This window comes from Molothrus aeneus, chromosome 2 (assembly GCF_037042795.1).
Source record: "Molothrus aeneus isolate 106 chromosome 2, BPBGC_Maene_1.0, whole genome shotgun sequence".
NCBI lineage: Eukaryota > Metazoa > Chordata > Aves > Passeriformes > Icteridae > Molothrus > Molothrus aeneus.
The window spans coordinates 109,638,060-109,665,414 of NC_089647.1; the positions used below are offsets into that span (position 1 = coordinate 109,638,060).

Sequence of the window (27,355 nt, forward strand, 5' to 3'; positions counted from 1 at the left end):
GCCCCTCTGTAATGAACCTGAATCCAGCTGAAACCTCTTGGGGTTTTCTTACCTTCTGCATTGGCTTGAGAAGGGCTGCAAGGAGAGCCCTGAGGAACAGCCCCAGTGAGCCTTGCCCAGTCCAGTGCCAGCTTTACTCCAGATGAAGAGACCTGGAGCTGGTAATCCAGACCATCCATGCAAAATGAATTCCCTGCATAAATGAGCATGCACATGAGCCTGTCATTATAGGCTCCTACCATGTAACTTCAGCTGCCTAACGCTGAACACCCAGCAGGGAAGAGCCCTGTTGGAGGTGCTGTGTCTCCTGCTGACTCAGCAGGATGACAAACCTCCTCACTGGTGCCTGCAGCCAGCCTGGCCATGCTCCCCCTCCCACTGTGCCAGTCCCTCCCTAGGCACTTTTCCATATACAGCAGGCAACTCACATGCTACATATACATCACTCCTGGTGCCTGCTGCTATCCTACAGACAATTATAAAATTGTTATTTGGAAATGGCAGAGCTTCTTAAAGAGACAGCCTGCTAAATCTTGGGATGCAACTCTTCTTTCTCTGCTTTCTTCTTTCCATTTGTCTTCTCAGCTGCTCTTGTCCAGCATTTGGCACTGCTCTAAAAGTTGTTGTGCCAGAGGGTTTAAAAAATAAGATAACCTTCTCCTGTGTTTTGTATAGGTCCATTCATAAAGACCAGAACTTTCTGTCCTGCAACAGCAAAGAGCTAATATCCCTGAGATACTCCACTGTTCTACATCTGTAAAAAAGAAGCCAAAGCAAACCTGAAAGAATTTAGTATGGAAAACATATTCCAGCTTCAATGACACACTGGGGTTTTGTTTAGGTTTCTTTATTACGATGAGTCACAGTATGTAAACTTCACATGCAGTTACTGAAGTCATGTGTCTGCCTTATTTTAGCTTCAAAAACAGCAGCAATGCCAACATCCTTTGCTGCCTTTGAGACTTGAGAAGTCCTGAAAGCCAACGTTATGGTCCCCTTGTAAGCACTGTGTTGCTTTTTCACCCTTTGGCTAGAAAATAAAGGGGATGATTCTCCAGGTGAGCCTGCTCCACTTTGGTGCTCCTTTTGGAGCATTGGTAATGCTGGCTGGACTCTGCTGCTGTCAGCAATGGAGGGATCCCCATTTGGATGGTCTGACAAAAGGATGTCTCATTCTCTGTCTCTCCTGCCTCAAGAGGAAGTGAGCCACACACAGGTGAAATCAGCAGAGTTGTTAGTGCTGGAAGTTGCACTGCTACTTGTACTACTGGAGTTGTTCCAATCAGAAGTCCAGTCAGGGTGAGTGGAGTCCAAATCCAACTCCCCACCCCTGTCCCCACCTTTCAGGCAGGCCCTGCAGGAGGCTCAGACTAACAGGGAGATTCCCTCTGCTGCCATTCCCCAGTGAGGCCCGAGCAGTGCAGCTCTTCAGCCCCGTTCACAGACAGGCAGAGCAGATTCCCCTGGCTCAGGGAGTGCAGTGCCCATCCTTGCAGGTATAAAAGGGCAGCATGCAGCCATCTATATAAAGAATGTTCTTCAGATGGGTTATGTATAAACTGCCTGCTGGCAAGGGTATCAAATGAAGGTTGAACATCAGAGACCTTTAGGCTATTACGAAATATGACTCATGGATTAGTTAACTGCCTGTCAGATTTTCCATTATGAAATTTAACCACAGCCCATATCTGCACAGCAGCAACACCTGTAGAAGTGCAAACAAACAAGTGGTTATATATGCACTCGCACTGAAATGGGTCAGAAGATGTGCTATGGTATCAAAAAAATCTTTTCCCTTATTAATGAACTATTAGCTAAAGAACAAAAATGAGAGAAGGGGGAAAAATGCTGTGGGAGTAAAAAGCCATTGTTTTGAAGTTCCTGTTTGCCAAAAAATCTGCAAGATAAATCTTTACAGTTCAACTGTATCAGATGAATTAACATAAAAATTCCCCTCTACAGAATATCATTATTATAGCCATGATGAATATCTGTGCTTCCTAATCCAAGCATTTGCTTTTCATGAGCAGAAGTCAAAAAGCAGCTATTCCTGTTCTAGAAAATTACTATTTACACACTAAACTAAAAAAGAAGAATGTAATAAATTTTGTTTCTGAAAATCAGTGAAAATATTTAGCCACTTGTTGGAAGACCCTCATAATTCTCTCAGCTGGTTGTTTGGAGGTGGCTGTAAATTCAGAAAGGCAGAAGATGTGCTCTGAAGGTTCACCATGGGAAGTACAGCTTTTGACCTGTGTGTCACTGGGTTGACTCCACAGGTGAGAGAGACTTAGCTCACCTACTTTTAGATGTCTTCTGTGTCTATCAATGCATCTGAGCCTGTTGCCCTGTAGGCAATTTAAAGGTATGTCTTATCTCATCTATTTTAAATATCTACCTTAGGATGAGATGATTCATGACCTCAGTGTCTTTTCTTGCTGTGGCTATATCAGGGGCTGGAGGTGACTGGCTTGGCTGCAGAGCCTTTCCTGTGGCCAGAGATGAACTCTGCCTGAGTGTTCTGCCCTCACAAGGCCAGCAGTTTATGTGAAATGAGTTGGTTAACACAGCTCCTTGCTATGCAATGGTTTGTCCATATCACAAAGCCACCAGCACATCTGGCACAAATGAATGCTAGCAGCCTGAAACAGCCTAGAGGCTACTGATTAAAGAGGAAACCTGAGCCACCTTGATGGATTTCATCATTACATCCTATTCTTGCCTCTAGAGATGTTCCAGATCACAAGGTAGGCATGGAGTTCTCACTCCTCCTACCACTGTGGCATCTAATCTGTGAAGACATAAGTCTCCATTTCTATGCCTGTCAGTCCAGATCATTCCATAAACACTACATTCATTGAAATGCTAAACTGCTGCTCTACAAGAAGTTCAGAAGACATAAACTGTAAGGCACAATGAAAAACAATTCTGTCTCAAGAAGCAAAGTCTGAAGAGGGACAAAATAGCAGCATACAAATACATAAAAAGCAACTGCAAAGAGGAAGGAAATAAACTATTCTTCCTGTTTACTATGGAGACTTAAGTTACCCCACAGTGAGGTGACATACAACAATCTGTGCAGCCACTGCTCACAGCTGAACAGCAGCATTTTCCCATCTTTTAGAGCACGGGGAAGCCACCAGGAGCTGCTGTCTCCCAGAGAGGCAGCAGCAGCTCCCACCTCACTGCAGGCACTGAGCTGCCTGCCTTGGAAAGGGGTGGGAGGGTTACAGCTCCACCGTGTCCGTGGGTGTCTGAAAGGAGCTGGGAGCCCTTGGCTCACTAAGCAGCTTTTCAGTCTCAGCATGAAGCAGGGGTTCCTTCCTCACAGCTGGGGAGCAGTGGCTGTGGTGATGTGCCAGCATCCTGGGGTCCTGCCCCTCAGGAGAAGCCAGTCAGGGCTGGGAGCCCTCCCCCAGTTTGGGGATGCAGTTGGTATTCTGGAGATCCAGTCTGAGGAGCATCCACCCAGAGTGGATGGATATATTTAGTCTTAAGGCAGTGTGATGGACTAGATGTCTCCAAAACCCTTTATCTTTAATTATTTAAGTGGAAAGGTTGAAATAGGCACACTGAAGCCTGAGCTAAGCCTCTTACAAGGGAGTGGGCCAGAGCTCCAGCTGTGTGACCTGCACTGCTGACCAAAGCCAGCAAGGGGGACAGGGTGGCCTTTGAAGACCCATCCAGAAAAAGAGAGACTTTTCTCCTGACAGTAGATTTTTAAATAAAACCTGCCTTTTAGATGGTAGATTCTTTTTCTGCTGCCATCTGAAAGATTATGCTTCTGGGTGCTCCTCTTTACTACTCCTTGTTCCTCTATAGGAAACACTCCTCCAACATGGTATAAACAAGGTGGAAAACATTAGGAGAGGTGGCGATGAGGGGGAAAGGGGAAGAAAGTGATTTAATTTAAAATAAAACCAGAAACAAAACAGGTTTCACTCAGACATATACCTATTCTCACACTCACAAGAGCAGCCACCAGGCACCAGGCCAGCATGTTTAAGCCATTTAACCAAAAATTCAGGCAATATGAAGTTTGTGCCTAGGTAATGGATCCAGGATCTGTGTGATACCATAGAGAACTCAAGGGATGCCAGCTCTGAAGTCCTGGATTATTCTGGGATTGGTGACTATGCACAGGGTTTGGATATCTTTTTGTAGCTCTTTGAAACTGTCAGTATCTCCACCTGTCTCAGCTCTGGCAGTCGTCAGGACTAATCACGTTTTTTCCACATCTGAATGCCCTGAGAGACAGCAGGTCAATGCCCTGTGGTCTTGATGACCTGCTAACCTGGTGACATTAACTCAGGCCACCAACCTTTGTATTACAAGTCCCTACACCACCCCCATTCCCTTGCTGGTGATCCTTTCCCTGCCAAATGACAGAAACAACACTGCAGCATCTGGGAGGAAAATGGGAAGAGGGACCTTCTTTCCCCTTTCTCCCAAAGACCAGTGTTGGCTTTGCCTCATGGGCTTCATGGTTTGTCCTTTCAGTTCCTGGCAGGGCTGTGGGGAGCTGGGGGTGTCCTCAGGACCCTGACAATCCTGCCCTGACAGGCATTTCTGAGCTGTCAGTCACCCTCTCACTAAGGAGCAACACTGGGCATTCCTCAGATGGCTGAGGCCACTCTCTCAACCCAAGCACTCCTGGCAGCTGCAGCACACTGCACAACCACCATCTGCAAGGGTCAGACCTTGCCAGGTGCTCACAGCTGGCAGCTGAAGTCAAACCCCTGCACACCAGAGGGGAGAGTGCTAGCAGGTGGTACTTGGTCAGTGAGGCTCTGAAGGGCTTTCAAAGAAGACTCTAATGTTACATCTATGTTACATAACATAGAAGTTGCACTTGGTATTTAGAAATGGTAATTAGAAAAGGCTTACAGAAACTGAAATGAGAAACATTAGTGCCTCCTTCAAAGTAGAACTGATGCTGATTAATGTAGGAGCCATCTTGACTAGGTGCCTATTTTGATTTAGGCAATTAAGAGCTTACTAGTTCAAACCAGTTCACAATGAGAATGTGAATCCAAGATTTACTGATGTGCCTCTTTTCTTTCTTCTTGCTGCTATGAGTTTCTCTTCTTTTGTCTTCACCTTCTCTTTTTTGGGCTTGCCTACAAGAGAAAGGCATACTCATAAAGTTACAATCTACTTGTAAACCAATAGTTAACTCCAGGCATTCACTCAAAGAGGGGCAGTAGATGGATACTCATGGCTTTGCCATATTGAACAACATCATAAGGATTTTTTTTTTTTTTTTGCAAAGGACTCAGTTTTTAATAGCTACATGAACAGAGTGGAAGGAAATATCTTGCACGGAGGCAGCAGTTCCTACTTCTGTTCTGTGAGTGCTGTGGATTGGGCTGTCCTAGTAGGGAAAAAGCCGCAGTGGGCAAGAGCTGCTCCACAGCCCGAGGCAGAGCAGCAAGAGCAGCAGTCACCTGGTGCTGTGCTACCCTTGTCCAGCAGACTGGGGCTCCTGCAGAGATCAGGACCATCCCCCCAGCCTTTCTTCCCATTTGGAGGTTGCAACCTGCAGAAGGAGCTGCTGGACTCTCTTTGTTCTGATGTAGGAAAACGTACTGCTTTGCAAGTTCTTCCTGCTCCTAATTGACCTGATCTAACCTGAAATAAGCCATTTGTATTCCTGCAGAGGACTACCAGGGACTCCACGTGGCTTTTTGCCCAGGTTTAACTTAATTTCTCTAAAGCAAACTGCAAATTAATAGTAGTGTAACTTTCCTGTGCAGGCAAGCCCTTAATCTAATTGCAACATGTAAAACAGCATTTGGAAAGACAAAGCAGTGCATAGACTTGGAGAGTGAAAGAGGGAGGCAATATAATTTGGAGTCCAGTGGGGATGATGCAGAAATCTGAATGCAGAGAAATAAAAATTATTAAGGTTTTTAAAATCCAAGCTAGCAAGGAGTCTAGGGATGCAAAAACATAGAGCCCAACTCAGAAATTTTCAGTGTTCAGAGAATTGCCACATTCTCTCCATTCATTCTTCCACTGGGGAGAACAACCCTTGTCATTTTAGTCAAAACATATTCTCTCTTCCATCCCCTAAAAGTCTGAGTCCAAATTCATGGCTTCACTTTCCCCTGTGTCTGATCCTCACGTAACAAGACATATTGCTCATATGTCTTGAACAATGTGTTCAAGAAATATGAACAAAACTATGCTTGTACTTCCTCAGTTCTCACAGAAACCTGTGACTGCTTGATCTTGTCACTAAACCATTACAGAAAATAAAAACAGGACTTCAGTAAAGAAAGAAAAAAAAAATGAGAGAGACAGAGAAGCCTTGAGTGCTGCCTCAGATAAAGACTAGTGTATGTTTGAAGTGACTAAATCTTTTGTGTGTGCCCTGCTCTAGAGTCATAACTTATAAAATTTCCTGATTCTGTCTCTCCTTTCAGCTAAGAGTCCCTGCTTTCTGTAAACAGTCTTTTGTGGTTTTTCAGGACAAGATGAGAATTTCTTTGAAGCTTGAAAACAAACTCCAGGCATCTCTTTGGAGAATAATCATGAATCTGCTCTCCACTAAGCCCCCTCCAATTGATTGTGTGCATTCCACCTACCAGTCTGGGAACATGGAGAGACAAGGGAAGGGGAGCCAGCAAGGCTTGGGGGGCAGCACTGGCCAAAGGATGAGCAGCTCTTTATCAGATTGCCTTCAATTCTTCATGTGAATTAAAGGCATTATGTGCTAAGATTGAGGATAGAGGTGTACTCAGCAAAGGCAGTGATAGTACAAAGTGGTGCAGCACTGGGGAGTATTTTGTAAGAATTCTGTCAAATGTTGTCCAAGCACAGTTTAGTAATCACTGGCAATGCCAGTGAGAGGAACCATTGGCCCCACACACTGAATAAGATTCTACCTTTTGATGCTGAAAAATGTCCACAGAAATTCAGGAACTGATCAGATGGAACATGTGGAAATTATGCTGCTAAAGACAGATCTCTGATATAAAGGAGAGATATTTACTGTTGACTAAAGACTGTTTCCAAATCCCTTTGCTAATTTCTGGCTGGACACCATTAAATTTATATTTTGATTACCCTACCATCTTACAGTATTAAAGACTCACAAAAATACAGTATGGGGTCTTAGCCTCACAGGCAGCTGTGTAGAACAAGAACCAAGTCTTTACTACTGTGACTTGAGAATTACATCCATGGTGGGATCATTTTTTATCAGACTCTGGATGTCTGAGCTGCTTTACCATTAGTGAAATACCTCCTTTCCTTAGAAATGAGTCCATAGCTGTGTACAGTGAGAAACCTGCTTGTTAAGATGTTCAGCAGTGTAGGACCTGTTGATAGTTTCAAAGCAGATAAAGAAACTCACGTACACAAGGTCAGTGTCTGTCAGCATTGGGTAAAACACTCAAAAACTCAGATACAACTTCATAAACACACTGACTTCACAGCACACATGGCTTGGTGGCAGTGGGTGATATTGGCTTCCTAACACAACCTCCTCAAGACTCAGAAAGTTGCATTTTGTGCTGTTTTGGGGCTTTCAGTGGAGCCTTTCAGAACTCCTGCCAGATGGGGCTCTGCAGGTGAAGGAATACCAGATTTGGGAACTTGCTGGGATTTAAGAACTCAGTGTCCAAGAGCCCAGCAGTGTCAGCTTCTGAGGAGTTTTGGTTGAGCCCACTGGCAAAATCTGAGTTTAACATGAGCAGGGCTTGTGAGGACTCTGGTGTTGACTCAAGTGCTCATGAGCTGCTCAGCTTCCTCCAGGGAATTGTGTCTGAGTCAGCTGTGGGAGAATTAAAAGTGAAACTGAGAATAGTCCTGCTTAGTGCAGATGGCAACTCAGAGGGAAAACTGACTTCCCCAAGAACTGCCTTCCCTGACTGCAGGATCAAGGTTTAAATTGCTGTGATACTTCTAAAACAGCAAAGGATAAATTAATGTAATTTTCTAGTGCATATGAGTTATCACAAACAATGCCCTTGTTTGTAAAACACTGCAGACCTTGCAGGGATGTAAAGGGAACGGCACAATTGTTTAGAAGTTAGAATTGTCTGCAAAGTTATAAGAAGAAAAGGAATTAAAAGTATTACTTAAAACTTGCTTTCAAAAAAAAAACCCCAAATTTGGGCTTACATCCAGTAATAGCTTCTTAAAAAATACAGAAACCTTTTCCTTTTAACTGTCATTCTTCATTGAGGAAGCCTCAATGAAGAAACCTGTGAGCTTTTAGATGATATAAATAGGTGCACCTGGGGAAGAAACACAAGCATAAATCTTTAACTCTGGAGCTGTAGCTGGCTGGAGAAGTATTATGGAAGGTGAAAGCAGAGGACTGGTAAATATTTTGTTTAAGATTAGAGCATCACAGAATGGAGTGATTTGTCTGTGAGGAATATGTGTTGTTCATTCAAGCACTTGTTTGTGGATATTTAAATCTTAAATGTCATTTAAACTTTGTCTCATAGTGACAAAAACTTCAACAACAGTTTCTAACCTATTTTTAACAATTGGGCCTAATTTCTGCATCAGGAAGACTTTGGCTCTAGAGCTCCAATTTTAAGGGCAGGAAAAACCTAGGCAGAGATGGGCTGTTTAATGTGTGAGTACTGTGGAAAAGTCCTGTCTTGTTTTTAAATCCCATGACGAGTCATCCTTCTGGAGAATGGGTCTTCCATGTGGTTTTCTTCTTGGAAGAGGCAGGAGCCTGAGGAGGAGGAGGGAAATGGAGGAATAATTGTAGTGTGAGGATCAAGGACAGCTCAACCCCGAGTCCTTTTCCCTGTGCTCTCACGGCCCCGGCCATGTCCTGATCCCGAAGCACGTTCATCACTGCTTTTACTGACCCAAATTCAAGGAAGCAGCTTTACTATTCTGTGTCAGCAGGCTGTGAAAGAAGGGAATGGGGTTATTTGTGTTATTTTTTTTCCTAATGACAGTTTAATGTTAACTATTTGACTGACGCTTAGTCTAAAACTCCTGATGAATCCAAGGTACGGCTATTTGTGGATGCAGAGATAGCTGGCAAAACTGACACTACAAAGGGCAGTCCTTTGGCACGTCAGTGTGTTCGATGGCTGAGGGGCTTGGAGAAAGAGCTGATGAAGATGTGGTGACTACCGGAACCCAGCAGCAGTGCGCTGGGGTGAGCGGCTCACAGGGCAGCAAGCACAGAGGATAGTCTGAGCCCTGCAGAGCCGCCGGTTGGCGTGTCCAGGCCTGCTCTAGGGGCAGGCGGGGGAGGAGGGAGGCCGGTGTGTTCCGGGCACAGCCGCCCCTCCTCCCCGCCGCGCCGCCATTACGCGCTGCGCCACTGCCCACCGAGGGGGGAGCGACAAGATGGCGGCGGCGCCCGCCCACGTGACCCAGGGCCCGCCTCCTTCTAGAGGTGTCTGGGCCGCGCGCGCGCGTAGTGCGCTCTCGCGAGAGCGGCGAACAAAAGGACAGCGCGGCGCAGGCTGTGTGTTGGGGTGGGGGGAAAAGTGTGTCGTGATCTCGCGAGAATTCGCCGCCGCTCTCCTCCCGAGCAGAGCCGGGCGGGAGCGGGGGGAGGGGAAACCTCGCGGTACCGCCGGGGACTCGGCGCGGGCCCGGCGCCCCGAAGTCTCGCGACAGCTCCGGGAGCGCGTCCCTCACCAGCCGCTGGGCTGCGGAGTTCTCGCGATAGCACCGGGAAGGGAGGGCGGCGGGGGGGGGGGGCGGTCGCCGTGCGCGCTGAGGTCAGCGCGCGCGGCCGGGCGCGCGGGGGGCGGGGCCTATATAAAGGCTGGGCCCGCGGCGGGGGGGGCTCAGTCAGGGCAGCGATTCGTGGCGGAACCAGTGACACCCACGGCAGCGACCTCCCGGCCCAGCGGATCCCCATTTCTCGAGGCGGAGCGGGACGAGCCCGAGACCGATCTCTCGTTATGAGTCATGTGGCGGTGGAAAATGCCCTCAGTCTAGACCAGCAGGTGAGGGACGAGAAGCGGAAAGGCCGCTCCGTTACCCGGAGGAGGCGCGCGTCGGAGCTCTTGGGGCAGGGAGGGCGGCAGGGACGGTCGGGAATCTTCGCGCGGGGCTCCGCTCCTCGCTCCCCGGCGTTGGTGTCGCAATTCCCCCCGCGGTAACCCCCACCTCCCCCCCTGCGCGGCCTGTTGTGGCGCACTCGGTCGTTGCGCAGTTAACGCTGTGCGGCGGCCCCGCGCCGCGCCGGGCCGCCCCCCGCGGGGGTGCGTTGTCCCCGTGGCCGGGACAGCGTTGCGGGGGTGTGGGACCGCCGCTGCCGCCTGGCCCGGCCCCGGTCCCGCTTGGGCCCCGTGGCCCCCGCGCCGCGCTCGGACCCGCTTTGTGTGGGAGCGCCGGGAGCGGCAGCGGCCCCCGGCGGCCGCAGCGGGAACTGCAGCGCGGGGGGAGGAGGAGGAGGAGGAGGAAGGGGCGGTCAATGGCCGCCATTGTGCGGGGCGGGGGAAGGGGGGACACACACACACACGACACCGCGCTTTGTGTGACGCCCCTTCCCCGGGGAGGCGGCGCTGGCGGCCGCCTTTGTTCGAGCTCCGGTGCTGCCGGGCCCCGGTGACGCAGTTGGGCCTGGAGTCGTGTTGGTCCGCACCATTTTTTTATTATTTTCTTTACATTCCTGCATCCCCCCCCTCCCTCCCCGCGCTGGGCGGGATCGATGGTTATCTATGGTTATCCAACCCTCGGGCGAGGCGGCAGGGGCAGGAAGAGCCCCATCTGCCCGAGGGGCAGCGCTCTCCCTCGGCCTCTCCCGCGAAGTAGGTCATGGAGACGATCCTGCCCTCCCCTTTCCCTCTCCCTTCTCCCCCGCGCTCCCCCCGCGCCACACGTGACGGGCGCCGGCAGCCGGATTAGCCGCTCCCGCTGCGCCGGGAATCCAGCCCGCAGTGCCGCACTGAGATGGCGCCGGGGCTGCGCCACCGGGGCCCCCGGCAGCGCCGGGGAAGTGTTGCCCCCACCGCGGGGATCCACTGAGAGAAAATTCATCCATCGCTTCTTGCTGATTGTGGAGAGCCTTTAAAGTGCTGTTAAAAATAAGAAGCATTCTTGAACGCTGCGTTGATGCTTCGATCAACTAGAAAGATGGCGTTTTAAGTGGTAGCTCTAAAGAGGATGTTACGATGTCAGCCGTGGGAGAATTCGTAAAGAATTAAACGCTCCTGCAGCTGAGCGCCGGAAAGCACAAGGCATTGGAGTCTTTGCTTTGGACTAATTCAGCTCATGTTGGAAAATACCTCTGCGCAATACAAAATTTATTTGTATTTAAACATGCCTTATTTTTCTCATACGTGTTTATAATCCCTGACATGCAAACAAACAACTGTAATAAGTTGGTTCTTAAACTTTATTGGTTTCCCGCTGCTTTCTGCTGAAATGAGTCCATATTGTGTTTGACTTAACACCTCTGAGCGGCACTGCGTAAACTGAACATCTGTTGGGTAACTTTACTGTGAGACCGAAGGCTATAAAGGCTATTGTTGGTTTTGGAAAAATAACCCAAAAAATGTGTTTGCCAAAGATGTCGGCAGACATCACCTAATGTTTTGGGGGCAGTAGTTGCCTCAAGTGTGAAGACTGTAATGTCTTAGTAGTGTTAATGCAGCTGAAATTACCTTGAGTCTCTACAAGTAAAGTGCCCAATTAAATTGGCATTACTTCTGCTGAAGTTTCTGTAGCAAAAAATAAATTGTCACTGACCCAAATCCGAATGCATTTGACTGAAACAGACTGAAATTCAGTCTTATTTAAAAGGGCTCTTTAGCCTGCAGGTAGTGTGAAGCAGAAGTCTGTGGTAGTGAGTTGGTGGGTGTGAGATACTCTGCTGGCCTTGCTGCCCGTGTGGGTGTCTGTTTATTGGTGGTTATAAAAACATTAAACATGATACAGCCTGAGTAATAATAGGAAACCTAATTTGGCACGATATAAAAAAAATTTGCAGTAGCTTGTTCTGATAAATGAAAGGGTTCTTTTGTATCTTAGCATAAATTCATGGTACAACATGTTGATACTTGTCTTATTTCTTCTAGTTTTCTGGTCTAGACTTGAATTCCTCAGACTCTCAGAGTGAGGGAAGTTCTACAAGCAGTAAGTACATGCAAATTCTCAAGCTTACAAACACACTTTTAGAAATTGGGGGCTTGCAGCTGTGAAAAGCAGTTTCTAAAGCCAAAGTTTACAGAGACTGATGAGGAAATAGGAGGTTGCCAGTTAAGCTTGCTTTGAAAACACTGTGTGTTTTAGATAGAACCACTTAATTTTGTAGTGGTACAGTATGTGTGCACATTTCTGAGGCACTTAATTAGCTGGAGAGAACTCAGTGTTCCAGTTCTGTCCCAGATTGTCATTTGCCTCTCATCTGAGGCCACTGACTGTAGTAATGTGGTGATTTGTCTTCTAAAGATGCCAGGTGTAGAGCAGGAATGTCAACTCTGCTGATCTCAATTCACTGAATAGAAAGTGATATTGATATACAAGGCTTAAGTATGTTAGGAGGGGAGAGTCTTCCAGGAACTCACATTCAGCTTGTGGCTGGTATTTTCTCATTCATGTTGCTGTAGCAGACAGATGTTTCTGGATTGTAAATGAGGAATGCTATTCAGAGGCAGTTCGTTGTGGCTTCTGGTTTGATCTGACCTGAACGGAGGGGATGGGTGAATTTAAAGGGAAGGAAAAATACTGGTAGTAGTACTGTGAGTGCCAGTATTTGAATGTCACAGTAAATACCTTGAGCTGCTCAAGTATCTGGCACCAGCTTAAGCCTTAAGGGGTTCCAGGAAGACAGGTTTTGTCGTAGACACTGTAACACCCATAAATGGGTGTGGGATTCGGTCAGGAACACAAGACATCTGTGCCTTAAACCAGCTGTCTAAGTGTGTATGCAGGACCTTTATACTTCAACTGAGAGCATGCTACCAAGTGCTGTATTAAAGGATTCTTGGTTTAAATGCTGCAAGAGGCCTTAAAGGCAGATGTTTTTACTAAGCAGAAGCTGTCGTTGACGAGATGAGCATTTCAGGGTGTGCTGACCCCACGGGCCTGTAACACTGCCTCTCTTTTGTCCTTCAGAAGGCCGATACATTCCTCCTCACTTGCGGAACAGGGAAGCTTCAAAACAGGGTAAGTATCAGAAACACTGTGGCAGCACCAAACTGGCTCTGGCATCTCCAGGAGCAGGCTGTGGGGGTTCTGACAGTACTGCTGAAGGCAATTACACACACTGCTTGACTGTCCTGTGCTGCTTTTAGTGTGCTCTTCTAGATCCCTTCACCAACTGATATCCTAAGCTCAAGTTCAGTATCTAACTGATGAAATACCTTCTGGGTCTGTGTAGTGATTAGCTGTGACTGAAGCAAGATGGAGTCTCCTGTCTTAACTTGCTGTGTAATCTTGAGTGTTGGTCTGAATGGATTTTGTGGGTACTAGTTTTTCTGCTAGTGACAGTGTTGTGGAAGTCACAGCAATCAGTTGTTTATTATGAACAAACAGCACAGTTTCACTTTGTAAGTGCATACCTGTACACAAAGAGGTGTCGTCCTTTTTCAGCTTCCTGCAGTTTTTATGGAAGCACCTGGGAGTACTTGCAGAAGGAAATGGAGGCTGTTGGTGAAGCAGACAAGAAGTACATGACCTGTTTTGGTCACATGTTTGCATAGGTGTTTGTGTTGAGAAACTGCCCTTCCTCCTTCTGTTTTGAGTCTCTAAACAGAACAGAATACAGAAGAAACGTTTCTTGGAACACTTCAGTGAAGTAAATCATGACTTTTCTGTGTAAGATCCCAAGGGGGCAGGTGCTGCAGCACATGTTGTCATGTCTGGTGACTTGGGTGGATATGAGAGAAGCATTTCCTCTATGAAATGCGCCAGAATGCAGCAGCTAAAACACTTCCTACAGTGCTACAACATAAGAAATTGAGGTTTTGTGGCATGGGAGGACATGGATCTCATCTGTATCTAAAGCTGTAAACTTTCACAGATTCTTCTCCATACTGCAGGAGGATGGCTTCCATTATGAGTGGGTGGGAGGGCAGTCATTATATGCTAATATATCTCACAGTGATTTTGGAGCTATATCACTTTTAACTGACTAGATGAGAAATGCTCCATTCTAGCCTTAAACCAGTTGAAGAAAGAACAGTCTGTTTTTGTCTTGCCTTCATATGTGTCCAAGCTAGTATTGGGTTTTCAGGGTTTGGGGGTTTTTTTTGTGTTTTTTTTTTGTTTGTTTGTTTGTTTTTTGTTTTGTTTGTTTTGTTTTTCTGGAGTTGTTTATTTGGGTTTTTTCTTTTGTTTGGTTTGGGTTTTTTTTGGTTATGTAAAGAAGCATGGCCTGAAGCACCAAGTGATGAACAGTGTGTTACCAGAGCTGAATGTTCTGGGCAAAGGAGAAGGACTATTGGTTGGCAGCCAGTTCAGTGCTCTTGTTCCCAGTCACACCAACCTCAAATATGAGCAATCTTGCAAGAAACTTGACTTGCCAAATCTAAAGGATTGTGCAGGTTTCTCAAAAGCAGGGATCAGCTCTAAGGTGGTTGTGAACATTTGCTGTTCATCGATTTCTTCTTCTTGTATGATGTTTAGTACCTAAGTTTTGTGGGCAAAAGATGTATAACCTTGACTTCTACCATGACCTATTATGGGTAGGACTGGCATTGTACTTGTGTGCAAGATCAGAGTTCAGACATGGCACTGTGGGTGTGATTACATGAGGCTTTTCTGAATACTTAAGCTTCACCTTGCAAGAAGGTAAATAGGTCATGAGACCATAATCTGACCTGTGGCTTGTCCAGTTAATAGAACTTTGCCTGCCAACTTCCCTTGGTAAACCTAATGTTCAAAAATTGCCTTTAAACCTGACTGAGTGCTGTACCACTGGCATCTTCCTGGTTTCCTGGGACAGGGTTCATAATTGCTGAATAGAAAAGTTCCAGTTCAGCATCCTCTTGGAAGCATCACGAGTTTGGGCTTGTAAAGCTGAGCTATCTTGTAGGATGATTTGAAGTCTGTTCTGCAGTTGTATTTCTATTAAAGTCAGGTTTGCTTCTGTTTACATAACTTAAAGATTTCTTCATTGAGGTGCATTGGAACGTCTGAATTTTGGCTCCTCCTTGGAATTTTTAGTGACAGATTTTTCAAAGCTTACACATGAGGCAGCAGCCTTGCATGGTAGTGTTTAACCACACAACAAACTCTTAAAGCAGCCTTATAAGTGTGGTAACCGGATTGGAAAAATCTTCCACTTAGCTGCAGATCTGTCCCACTAGTACAAATCTATGATCTTTGTAAGTGGGGAGTAGGGCAGTACAGAACTGCAGGAAATAACAGCCTGCATCAAAATAATGTTCTTAGGTTACTTAATGGCAGTTGATTTCTAAGCTGTGGCAGCTCAGTATGCAGGGCTGCCTGGCCTGAATTGTCTTGCTTCCATGAGCTCACTTGGTGATACTAAAGCTTGTTGTCATTTAAGTTTCTTCTTAAACTTCCTGGAAGCAGCTTCTGGATATTTAAACTGTAATCTGATCTATAGTAGATCAAAAAGTAAATGTTAAGAATTCACCTTAAAGGTCTTATCCTCCCTAAAGGAATCTATCATTCTGTTCTTCCTATCTTAAAAAAAAAAGATTATTGCTACTTTATGTGGCAGGTTTTCAAGTGAGCTGGCAGTGATTAGTGTTACAAAACGTGAATTAGAATACTGGTTGAGGGAGATGCATTGACATCTGTAATGCTGTTCATAGGTGCAAGGGGTACAGAGCTGCTCTGGAAGTTGATTAACTTAGTGAGTTCTTATCCCTGCCATGAGGAAGGTGTGCTGGATGGAATCTCTACAGGTTTTTACTTAAAACCAAAAGCACTGACATTTTAAGGAATTTCCTGGTAGTCTTTAAGCAGCATTGTAGTCATTCTCTTCAGTTTAGAGGAGTTGATCTCTGGTCTGTTATGGGTTTTCTCAGGGCATTTACTTCCAGTTTTAATTTACCATTTCATGTCTGAAATTCTGACTATTATGCCTGTCATTTACTTCAAATTTACTTGTGTGGCCTGGTCCTGTGTTCTGTGCTGATCCACAAATAAAGGCAGAGTAGGAATGCCAGACTGAAGGGCCTGGAATTGGTGAAGCAGGATGTGCACACCTGTCTTCGGTGTAGAAGTTGCTGTGCTACCTTAAAGTTTTGGCAAAGTACCAGCTTCAGAAATGAGTTATTCACCTGCTCTAATGAGCTAGGTGAATGAGGTTACTTTGTAGGCTATTTGGAGAAAAAAAAAATTGACTCCTTGGTAGAAAATGTGAAATAGTGTCAGTTAAGTTTTTTCACTGTTAAGAAACTACATTTATATCTCTGAAGATGGCTCTGTCAGTACCACTGCTGTTAGATCTCATGGCAGGATGATGTATCCAAATAGTTGTAGTGGCCTGAAAGTTACTCATAATAAAATCTGTATTTAGCTATCTTTTAAACAAGCCAAAATAACCTTCTTGAAATTAATATCTTTAAGGACTATACTGCTTCTTTAAGCACTTTGGAGGTCTTAAAGTGTATTCCATGATCTTGGGTACTAAAACTGAATGGATGGATTGTTTTTGGTGTCTGTTTCAGTTATTCAGACAAAAGAGTTACAGTGAATCACAGTAGTTTTCTAAAGTTCCCTTGTGACCTGTACATTTCTGGATTCTGGATACTAGAATTCTTAATTAAAAAACAGAGAGGCAAGGTGAATGGCACTCTTTAGAGAACATGGAAAAAGGTAGGGTAATTCTGGTAGCAAAACCTTTTCAGAGAGACTGGGCCTAGAACAACCCCTTTCTTTGGAATGAATTTGTTCTGTGGTTGCTGTTATTGTCTCATGAATAGGTCTGGACTGGTTTTGTGCTGTGGAGCTGGCAAAGCATGCTCACAAGAGTGACATTGTTTATCTGTTCTGTTATTTAACTTACTCTCTGCTGGAATCCCATAGCTGAGATCAAATACGTTGCACAAAGTTGGGGAGGTTGGACCTCTGAAAGAGAATTTAAAATTTCTTAGTCCAGAAACAGAGTAATGTTTAAAGCTTCACATTTCTGCTACCTCACAGGCCCTGGTAGCAAAAGAAAAGTGTGGTTTTTTTTTTACTCTGGTATTGGCAAGCTGAGGTGCTTTGTATTCTTTTGAGTTAACATAAATAAGTAGGCACCTGCTGCAGGCAAAGGTAGAAGTGCTGTGGAAAAATACAGTGTGGTTAATTTGTTGTGAAGAGCTTCATATACCTTCTCTGAGTATGGTGCTGTTAGTTATAGCCTGTGCAGATCACATAGCTTTGTGTACTTGCAGGATGATAAAACATTCTAATCTCTGTTTGGATTTCTGATACCATTTATTGATCTGAGAGGCCTTGTTAACCTCCAGAAACTAAATGTGTAGTCAAGGATTTGTGTTGGAGAGATGACATAGACGAGGCTTGGCAAGACTCAGCATCTTAAAGTTTCTTCTGATACCCATCTTTCTGGGGTAGGCACCTAAAATACTTGTACTAAGGCAGGTGCATGTTTTTAAAAAAATCCAATGGGCTTGTGCATGCAGGGAGCAATTTCAGTTCTGATGGTTGGTGAGAAATGCTCAGTCCCTTGTTGAACAAGTCTTAACATTCATGCATCTTGTGTTCATGAAGGAATTCAGTCCTATAGATCTTTCAGTGAAGGTTTCATGGGCAGAGGTGTTTTTTCTTGCAAAGGCCTGTGCTGTGCAGTGTTTGGCTGAACTGTGCCTGTGTGTGCTAGGTTTCGATAGCGGTGGCTGGAGCTCCAGGCGAGACAAGGATGCCTACAGCAGCTTCGGCGCGCGCTCCGACCGCGACTCCAAATCCAGCTTCTTCGACCGCGGGACCGGCTCCAGAGGAGGGAGGTGAGTGCCTCTTGGTCTGGGTGTGCACACTGAGTCTGCCTCAGCTTTAGCACTGCACTTGTAATCTTGATGTTAAAATTAGGGTTCCAGGTGTGAGCAGCATGAGGTAGGAGGAGCCTGGGAGGGGAGGAGAGAGGGAGAGAACCTTGCCTTTAAAGCTACGTGATGTCAAAGATGGGCAATTTGCATGTTGAAAAATGTGTCCTGTAGTCTGCCACCAGCCACTCACTGCAGCTGTAGTGCCTGGCTGATTTCAGCATTCACCAAAGAAGTGCTAGGTGGGTGGCTACTTCCAGGAGAACCATGAAGAGCTGTTGGGAAGCCCACACAATACATCACTATGGATTTTTTTTTATTTCAATATTTTTTTCTTGTTTAAAAAGTGTAGTTAATAAAACTGGGTGAGACTCTTGCAGGTTCTCTGCCTTACTTGAGCAGTCTTACACACATCATGCGTTGTATGCACAAGTGTGGTGAGAGTGACCTTTACCGACTACTTAGTAAAGCTGACCTAGTCCTGTATCCAGACTTTTCTCAAACATGATTTACCAGGCCAAAAACTAAACAGTTGAGGTAAGGACTTCTTCCACCTTCTTTCCAAGTCAGTAATACAGGTGAGCTCCCTCTTTATGCAATAATTATATGACATAATGGAGGTATTTGGTCACATGTGTGGTGGGGGAGTAAAGGAAGAAATTGTAGCCCTGGAGGGTTTTGTCTGGACATGGGAAACCTGTGTAGAATGAGGCAGAGGAAAGGGTGGGGGGAATACAAAATAATGCTGCTTAGGAGGTTTGAACAGAGCTCCCCACAAAGAAATGGCAAAGACTGAGCAACTTGGATTGCAGCTCCACTGGCAGATGGCTGTTTACATTTGTTATGCTTAATCAAATAAAACTGGTGATACAAAGTTCACTGTGTTAAGCTAAACTGAGCTCTGAAATCATGACAGACTCTCCTGTCTGACACAGAAAAATGTGACCTGGTCTGATGGCCAGGACTAATTTCTGTGCTTAGGTCAAGAAGCAAGTGTAGATAACCTGCTGTGCTGATTCTGAATTGTTCCACAGTTGTGTGTGATATACACAGAGCATACAGTGCTGCATTGTTATGGCTTTGATTATGCATGCCAGTGCCCCCTGTTGCTGGGAAGGGTGGTCTGATTCTCGTGCTGTGTTTAGATACGAGGAGCGTGGCAGAGGTGGGGACTATGACCGGAGTGGCTTCGGCAGATTTGACCGTGGCGGCGGGAACAGCCGCTGGTGCGACAAATCAGATGAGGATGACTGGTCCAAGCCTCTCCCCCCGAGTGAACGCCTAGAACAGTAAGTCATGGAATACTGATTGATGGGAGGGGGTCATTTGATAATTCCAGCAAGTAAAAATACTTTACTCTTTTGTTTTTAGGGAACTCTTTTCAGGAAGCAATACTGGTATTAACTTTGAGAAATATGATGATATTCCTGTTGAAGCAACAGGCAGCAACTGTCCTCCACATATTGAAAGTGTAAGTTTTTTTTTAAAAGTCTGTTATGCTAATATATATCTAATAGTGACTATTTTGATGTCTTGATGTCTGGAGTTTAGGGAGGAAAGGGAACATTGTCGAAGCTGTTTTGCAGAAGAGAGTTGCATATGATGAACTAAGGGAAGAAATTGTGTAAGCTTTTTCAGTTAGCACTCATAGCTTACTTTTTAACTGTAATTTGTCCTTAAACAGTGAACCTGTGAAGAGGTGCTGACTGGGGAGCAGCTGCTAAGGCATGGGCAGTGTTATGCTAAGCACAGTGTGTGCTAGTGCAGTCTGCACTTCAGGCTTGGCTGGCTTTTTAAGAATTGCTTAGAAAACTGAACTAAGTATCTATGTGACTGTAACTTTATAGGCAATTTCTATTTGAGGGGCTTAAACAAGAGGTATATGTTATATAAATTACTTGTTAAACTGAATGTTGTGTTATATGGTAGTTGAAGAGAAGGATTCTGATGTTACTCCTTTTAAATATCTTACAGTTCAGTGATGTTGACATGGGAGAAATTATCATGGGAAACATTGAACTCACACGCTACACCCGTCCTACTCCAGTCCAGAAACATGCAATACCTATTATTAAAGAAAAGAGAGACTTAATGGCCTGTGCTCAGACAGGTAAGTCAGTAACTCTTTGCTGTTCAGTCACAGTAGAAGTGGGGTCTTGTCTTACTGCAGGTTAGAGGTAAAACCTCCTGTGCACTGTAGAAATAGTTGTGTGTTGGGAGCTAATTTTAGTTTTATTCTTGCGTCTTCTTTAGATGTGACTTGACTAGATTTTCTGTGTTTGTCCTGAGACGTGTTCATGTCTTAAACCACATTTGCTTCAGAGTTTTGGGCTGCTGAGGGTGCTCCAGTGCCACAAGTAGCAGCCATAGTCCAATGCAGGTGTTACTGGGAGTGTGCTCCTGATACAGGGTTAGTGCTGTAGTTGATAGTAACTCTTAATTAATACTGGCTTGTATTCTACTAGGGTCTGGGAAAACAGCTGCATTTCTTCTACCAATACTGAGCCAGATATATGCAGATGGTCCTGGTGATGCCTTGAGAGCAATGAAGGCAAGTATTTAAATACCTAGTCCTGGGAAAGCGATGACCAGTGTCATAGGTTTGGGATTTTTTTCCCTCCCTACATGAGCTGATGTGTGCTACTGAACACAGTAGCTGATCTTGAATGTTGTCATCATTTTGGTATGATAGTCAAGCATCTCAGCTTCTTGAAGACTTCAGCTGTTTCTCTTAAAAAATCCAGCCTGTGGATTACTTTTTTCCCTACCTGAGGAGTTGGATGCATAACTGTCCAATTTTTTTAAAATGAATGGTTTTGTTGTTGCATAAGTTTAAAAGACAGTTCCCTTGCTACCAAAAGCTATTTGGTCACACATCAATGTCATGGTAAATTCAGAATAGGAAGTAACTGCTTCTGTGGCTGTTACTTCTCTGCTGCTGAAGTTTGGGATTGCAGTGCTTGTTGTAGAGACCAGGGTTGTGCAGCTATTGCCATAGTAACCCACAGCTGAACCTTGGGCACTGTAATAGAGCTGTCTTCAGGGGCAGTGCTCAGATTGGCTCTCAGCCATGCTTGGTCTTTCTTAAACTTGATGACCTGTCTTAAATATTGCCTGTAGTAGCTTTTTCCTTTCCCTTGTGTTTTGGATGCTCATGCCAAGGTTTTTTTTTTTTCTTCAGGAGAATGGGAGGTATGGGCGCCGTAAGCAATATCCAATCTCACTGGTCTTGGCTCCCACTAGAGAACTGGCTGTGCAGATCTATGAGGAAGCCAGAAAGGTAGATATAACAGTTTATTATTATAACATAGCTCAAGTAGAATTTTTTTGGTGCTAACTTCCTTTGCTTTACAGTTTGCATACCGCTCCAGAGTTCGCCCCTGTGTTGTATATGGTGGTGCAGACATTGGCCAGCAGATCCGTGACTTAGAACGTGGGTGTCACTTGCTTGTAGCAACTCCAGGACGGCTGGTTGACATGATGGAGAGAGGAAAGATTGGACTGGATTTCTGCAAGTAAGTGTTGCTTGTCCATGTACAAATGACTTGAAGCAGGATATAGTTAAGGACCTCAGATTGGAGCTTTTGGACTGTCTAAACATCTAGTTGAGAATTCGTAACCCAGTGCAGACACCGGAGCACAGCTTACAGAAAAATGTTCTGAAGATGTTTTTTTTACTGCTGTTTAGGTACCTGGTCCTTGATGAAGCTGACAGAATGCTTGATATGGGGTTTGAACCTCAAATTCGTCGAATTGTTGAACAAGATACTATGCCACCAAAGGGGGTTCGTCACACCATGATGTTCAGTGCTACTTTCCCCAAGGAAATCCAGGTACTTAACAAGAATTTAAATACTTTAAAAGCTCATAAAGCCAAAGAAATTTCACCTTTGAAAGAAGGGAAAAAGTATTATTTGATTTAGTTTTTTTTCCCCCTCCTGCTTTTTAGATGCTTGCTCGTGACTTCCTTGATGAATACATCTTTCTGGCTGTTGGCAGAGTAGGTTCTACATCTGAGAACATCACACAGAAAGTAGTATGGGTGGAAGAGCCAGACAAACGATCGTTCCTGCTTGACCTGCTAAATGCCACAGGTAAAGAACAGATGCAGATAAAAATTTAGAATAGGCAAATCTAATGACTCAAGCAATAAGAATTTTATTGATTAGGTGAATGAAAGGGTATTTTGTTGACATGCAGTGATACTGGTTAAATGCCAGTATCAAGTTGATGTAAGGATGTCTTAATAAAAAAAGGAAGGGAGGTCCCAAGTGACGTTACTTTAGAATAAACAGGCAGAGAATTGAAGCTGCCTCTTACCAGGTTATGGAGTCCATATTTGTCTGTGCAGCTTTTCTTCTGCTAACTTGGGCTTTAATTTTTATTAGGTAAAGATTCCTTGACTCTGGTGTTTGTGGAAACTAAAAAGGGGGCAGATGCTCTCGAGGACTTCCTGTACCACGAAGGCTATGCCTGTACAAGTATCCACGGAGATCGCTCCCAGAGGGACAGAGAGGAAGCACTGCACCAGTTCCGCTCTGGCAAGAGCCCCATTCTTGTTGCCACAGCAGTAAGTGAAATCTGTAAAACTCGAGCATGTGAGCCTATTTCTTGGCCTGTGGAGTCTTACTGAGATTTGACTGAATCATTTAACCACTAGGTAGCAGCAAGAGGACTGGATATCTCAAATGTAAAGCATGTCATAAACTTCGACTTGCCAAGTGACATTGAGGAGTACGTACATCGCATTGGCCGTACCGGCCGTGTAGGAAACCTTGGTGAGTATCACCTGGGGTTTTCACAGACAGCACTTCATACCTAAACTGACAACTGCAGTCATATAGGCTGAGTAATAAATTTCAATTAAGTACTTGAGAGAAGCCTGTGAGCTGCTTTCTGTGACCAAAAACTGGTCACTGCTGTCTAGCCACTGTGGAAAGTTTACCAGTTCCTTTGGGTAATATTCTTAGTGCCATCAAAAGACTCTCTTACTACATGTAAGCCTGGTGTCTGCTGTGTCTGTCAGTCCACATGATTTTGTGACTAGCTGTGGTGGAGTAATGGTCTCAAACAGCTTTCTCTTTAAGTAATTGTAGTGTTTTCAGGCTTGGCTCTAAGGAACTGGAATGTGGAATGGGTTTTAAGTGCTGTGGTGTACTTGGATTGTGTGGAGCCAAAACTGAGTATCTCCTTCAGGTCTTGCCACTTCATTCTTCAATGAGAGGAACATAAACATTACAAAGGACTTGCTTGATCTCCTTGTGGAGGCTAAGCAAGAAGTACCATCTTGGCTGGAGAACATGGCCTATGAGCAGCATCACAAAGGAGGAGGCAGCCGTGGGAGATCTAAGAGGTAAGAGGCACAGCTTTGGCTAGAGATGTATATTCAGTCTGTTAAGAGACAGTTCTGTTATTGTTTCTCAGTCTGAAAATACACTTAGAGGATGATAAGTGCAGTAGAAGCTGAGCTTGGTGTGTGCAAAGGTGACAGGGTCTGTCTGGATCTATCTATTCCTAAGGCAGTTAACACATGAAACCTCTTTCCTTTTAAGCAAGCAGCTAGATCCATTTTAGAACTGTAAAAGCAGCTATAAAACACAGAAATGCATACCCCTCCCTGTGCCAGAGATGTACCTTAAACAGCTCTTCTTATGTTCAGGAGAATGTAATGCAGTGCCTCCTGACAAAACAAGGAGAGAGAAAAGAATGAAGGTGTGAGGCCACTTGTAAAATAGTTTTGCTGTGGAAACCTGAAACACTGTGATACAAACCTTTGTTTCCTGGCTTACCAGGGGTAGGATGAGAGAACACTTTCTCTTAATATAGTTAACATGATCCAACCACATTTGGTTTGGTGTGAGTTTTTTTTTGTTTTCCATTTTGCAGTATGCTTATAAAATACTCATTGTGTACATCATAAGATATAGTCATAAATGCATCATTTAAACACTGAGATAGGGTTGGAAATCTTTTAAGAGGCAGAGATTTCACCAAATCAGATCTTTCCGGGTAGCCTTGGGATGCTTGTAAAGTGTGCTCACCTCAGCAGTGGCTGTTGGCCTGCTGAGGTTGGTACCCAGAGTCAGAGCACATGACTCTCAGTGTGTGCAGTGCTCAGAATGCCCTCTGTTTGTTGACCCCAGTGTTTGTTTGTCTCCTGCCCTCTGCAGCAGTCGGTTCAGCGGAGGCTTCGGAGCCAGGGACTACCGGACGAGCAGCGGCTTTGGCAGCAGCAGCTCCAGCAGCAGCCGCTCCACCAGCAGCCGCAGCGGCGGGAGCGGCAGCCGGGGCTTCGGAGGTGAGAGGGAGGGGCTGGCCAGCTGCACACACAGTGCTTGCTGGGCTAGAACTGGGTGTGATCTTGGAATAAGAGATCAACTGGTGCTTGTCACACAGTCTCAGCACGCTGCTTCACACACAGTGCTTGCTGGGCTAGAACTGGGTGTGATCTTGGAATAAGAGATCAACTGGTGCTTGTCACGCACTCAGCATGCTGCTTGGATCCTAGTGCAGGTTATCTGATTGATGGTTTGATGCTACCTGCCTTTCCAGTGTTATTTTAATGTTGTGCATTTGGCAGTACTGCTGGGTGGGGTTCTTTAATAGACAGCAGATACCTGGGTTGTTGTGGTAAAGGTGCAAATCTTTAGAGTTAATTAAGCGTCACTTTCTCTTGCCTTTCATAGGTGGTGGTTATGGAGGCTTCTACAACAGTGATGGATATGGAGGAAACTATAACTCCCAGGGGGTGGACTGGTGGGGCAACTGATCTGCTTGCAGCAGATACCCCACCAAACAAGCTAATATGGAAACCACATGTAACTTAGCCAGACTATACCTTGTGTAGCTTCAAGAACTCGCAGTACATTACCAGCTGTGATTCTCCACTGAAATTTTTTTTAAGGGAGCTCAAGGTCACAAGATGGAAATAAAGGAACAAGTAGCCCTATCTCGAAGGTGGTTTTGAAGACTCTTATTGCTGTAGTCAGGATTAACTCCCCTCCCACCCATCCCCACCCAGAAACTGCATTTATAATTTTGTGACTGAGGATCATTTGTTTGTTAATGTACTGTGCCTTTAACTTTAGACAACTTTTATTTTGATGTCCTGTTGGCTCAGTAATGCTCAAGATATCAATTGTTTTGACAAAATAAAAATTACTGAACTTGGGCTAAAATCAAACCTTGGCACACAGGTGTGATACAACTTAAACAGGAATCACTGATTCATCCATAATATTACAAAGAAAAACTTATGCGGTAGCCTGCATTAGGGCTTTTGGTATCTGCAGATTTGAAAAATAAAACATCTTGAAGCATATCAATGCAATTAGTTTCTAATGTGGCAAAACTGTACTAAGTTAAAGTTCTGATTTGCTCACTCTATCCTGGATAGGTACTTAGAACCTGATAGCCTTTAATAAGCCATTCCAGTCATGATGAGATGATGTATGGATACATGCATACATTAAAAGCACTGTTTTTGAAGTTAATGCAAGTAAATACAGCAATTCCTTTTTCAATATTTAGGCAGATCATTAATGTGAGCTAGCCAAATGTGGGCAGAACATTACAGGGAACGTTTAAAGGTCTGATAACTTGAAATAGTTTTTAGGAGAATTCATCTATTTAGACTTTTTAAAAATGCCTGCCATATGAAATTGAAATGGTAGAATGGCTGACCATGGCAGTGATTGGTCCTCCGTAAGGGCCTGACTGAATTTTTGGTCTAATAACGCATGCTAGTGTTGATGTTTTTTGGTCAAGAGGGTATGAACAGGAAGAATTATGCAGCAGGCTTTATTTTAATGCAGATTCACATTACTCTGTTCAAGCTGCGTGGAGATGTTAAACTGGCTTACTGTAGACTTTGTAAAATGGCTCCAGAAGAGTAACAAACAAACCTGAGATCACAGAGGTTGGAAATGTACATAAACTGCACAAGGTTTCAATTCTGCTATTAAAGTGCAGTTTTAGTCAGTTTTAGTTGCATAGGTTTCCATTGTATTTATAGTCTGTTATGCTAAATCTGGCCAAAGATAAGTATTGTCCACCAGAAAAATGCCTCTGCCACTTGGAATTTCTGTGCTAACTTTGCGGCCAGAGCATTTAACAACTAATCTACAGTGGCATAGGAAAATGGCAAAAATCTCCTAAAGTGCAATAGATTTTTTCAAGTGTATTGTGCCTTGTTCTAAAACTTTTATTAAGTAGGTGCACTTGACAGTATTGAGGTCATTTGTTATGGTGCTATTTCAAGTCTAGGTTTAGGCCCTTGTACATTTTGCCCATAACTTTTTACAAAATACTTCTTTTATTGCACATTCAGAGAATTTTATATATGTCTTGTGTGCGTGTCCTTAACTTCCAATCTTATTTTGTCTCTTGGAGATTGAACGCAGCTTGTTTAAGGAGAAGGAAATAGATTCTAAAACTTATTTGGGACCATGGGAATGATAGCTGGGAAGAAAACTATTTGCACACGACAGATTTCTAGATACTTTTTGCTGCTAGTTTTGTGTAATATTTATTGAACATTTTTGACAAATATTTATTTTTGTAAGCCTAAAAGTGATTCTTTGAAAGTTTAAAGAAACTTGACCAAAAGACAGTACAAAAACACTGGCACTTGAATGTTGAATGTCACCGTATGCGTGAAATTATATATTTCGGGGTAGTGTGAGCTTTTAATGTTGAAGTCATATTAAACTCTTAAGTCAAATTAAGCAGACCCGGCATTGGCAGTATAGCCATAACTTTCTGATAGTAAAACAAAAATTGGCAACTTAAAATTAAACATGCCAAGGTTTTGATACACTTGTCTTAAGATATTTATGAAACACTTCTAAACACTGATGTGAAGTGTCCAGATTCTCAGATGTTTGTTGCGTGAGTTTTGTTTAGTTGTGTGTTTTTTTTTTTCAGTGAATGTCTGGCACATTGCAATCCTCAAACATGTGGTTATCTTTGTTGTATTGGCATAATCAGTGACTTGTGCATTTTAGCAAGTTTTATCAGCCAGCAATATTTTCAGTTCAGATACAAGGATTCAAACCAATATGCAAGAATGGATTTAAACTTGCTGAATGTGAAAATTGAATTTCAAGTCACTGTAGGTTTAGAATTGCTTATTGTATTAGTTTAGATGCTAGCACTGCATGTGCTGTGCATATTCTTGATTTTATTAAAATAAAAAAGTTGAACTGCACAGTCTATTCATTTGTGAAGCGTCACTCCTGGTTTCTGAGCTCTGTAGCCCCAGCAGTCTCATTCACGTGCAGCTCTGGAAGCAGGTGACTCTAGTGTGGCACATGTCAGTGTGGTGGCAGATGGCAGCCAGGCTCAGGGCTGTAGCTGGAATAACCTAAAGTGGCCTGTGCCCCCCAGTGCAGGGTTACTGTCAAGTGTCAGAGGTGAGACAGACAAAAACCACCTGGGTTTGTTCATTA

At 44.4% G+C, this 27,355-nt stretch overlaps 1 protein-coding gene across 1 annotated transcript; it reads left to right on the forward strand.

The window, feature by feature from the left end:
- The first annotated feature begins 9,798 nt into the window (after nt 1–9,798).
- Nucleotides 9,799–27,114, forward strand: DDX3X (DEAD-box helicase 3 X-linked). The gene is made up of 17 exons (XM_066545491.1): nt 9,799–9,944; nt 12,021–12,078; nt 13,060–13,110; nt 17,747–17,870; nt 19,052–19,195; nt 19,278–19,377; nt 19,881–20,016; nt 20,372–20,457; nt 21,088–21,186; nt 21,261–21,421; nt 21,595–21,739; nt 21,856–22,000; nt 22,295–22,476; nt 22,567–22,684; nt 23,103–23,259; nt 24,077–24,204; nt 24,593–27,114. The coding sequence occupies exons 1-17, from the start codon at nt 9,900–9,902 to the stop codon at nt 24,673–24,675; spliced, it is 1,962 nt and encodes a 653-aa protein (XP_066401588.1). The 5' UTR covers nt 9,799–9,899; the 3' UTR covers nt 24,676–27,114.
- The last annotated feature ends 241 nt before the right edge of the window (nt 27,115–27,355 follow it).

Excerpts from the sequence above, each read along its gene's own strand:
- DDX3X (XM_066545491.1), top strand. The coding sequence starts at position 9,900 with ATGAGTCATGTGGCGGTGGAAAATGCCCTCAGTCTAGACCAGCAG. Across the intron at positions 12,079-13,059 it reads TGAGGGAAGTTCTACAAGCA|AAGGCCGATACATTCCTCCT; the intron begins GTAAGTACATGC and ends TTTGTCCTTCAG. Across the intron at positions 23,260-24,076 it reads AGCCGTGGGAGATCTAAGAG|CAGTCGGTTCAGCGGAGGCT; the intron begins GTAAGAGGCACA and ends TGCCCTCTGCAG.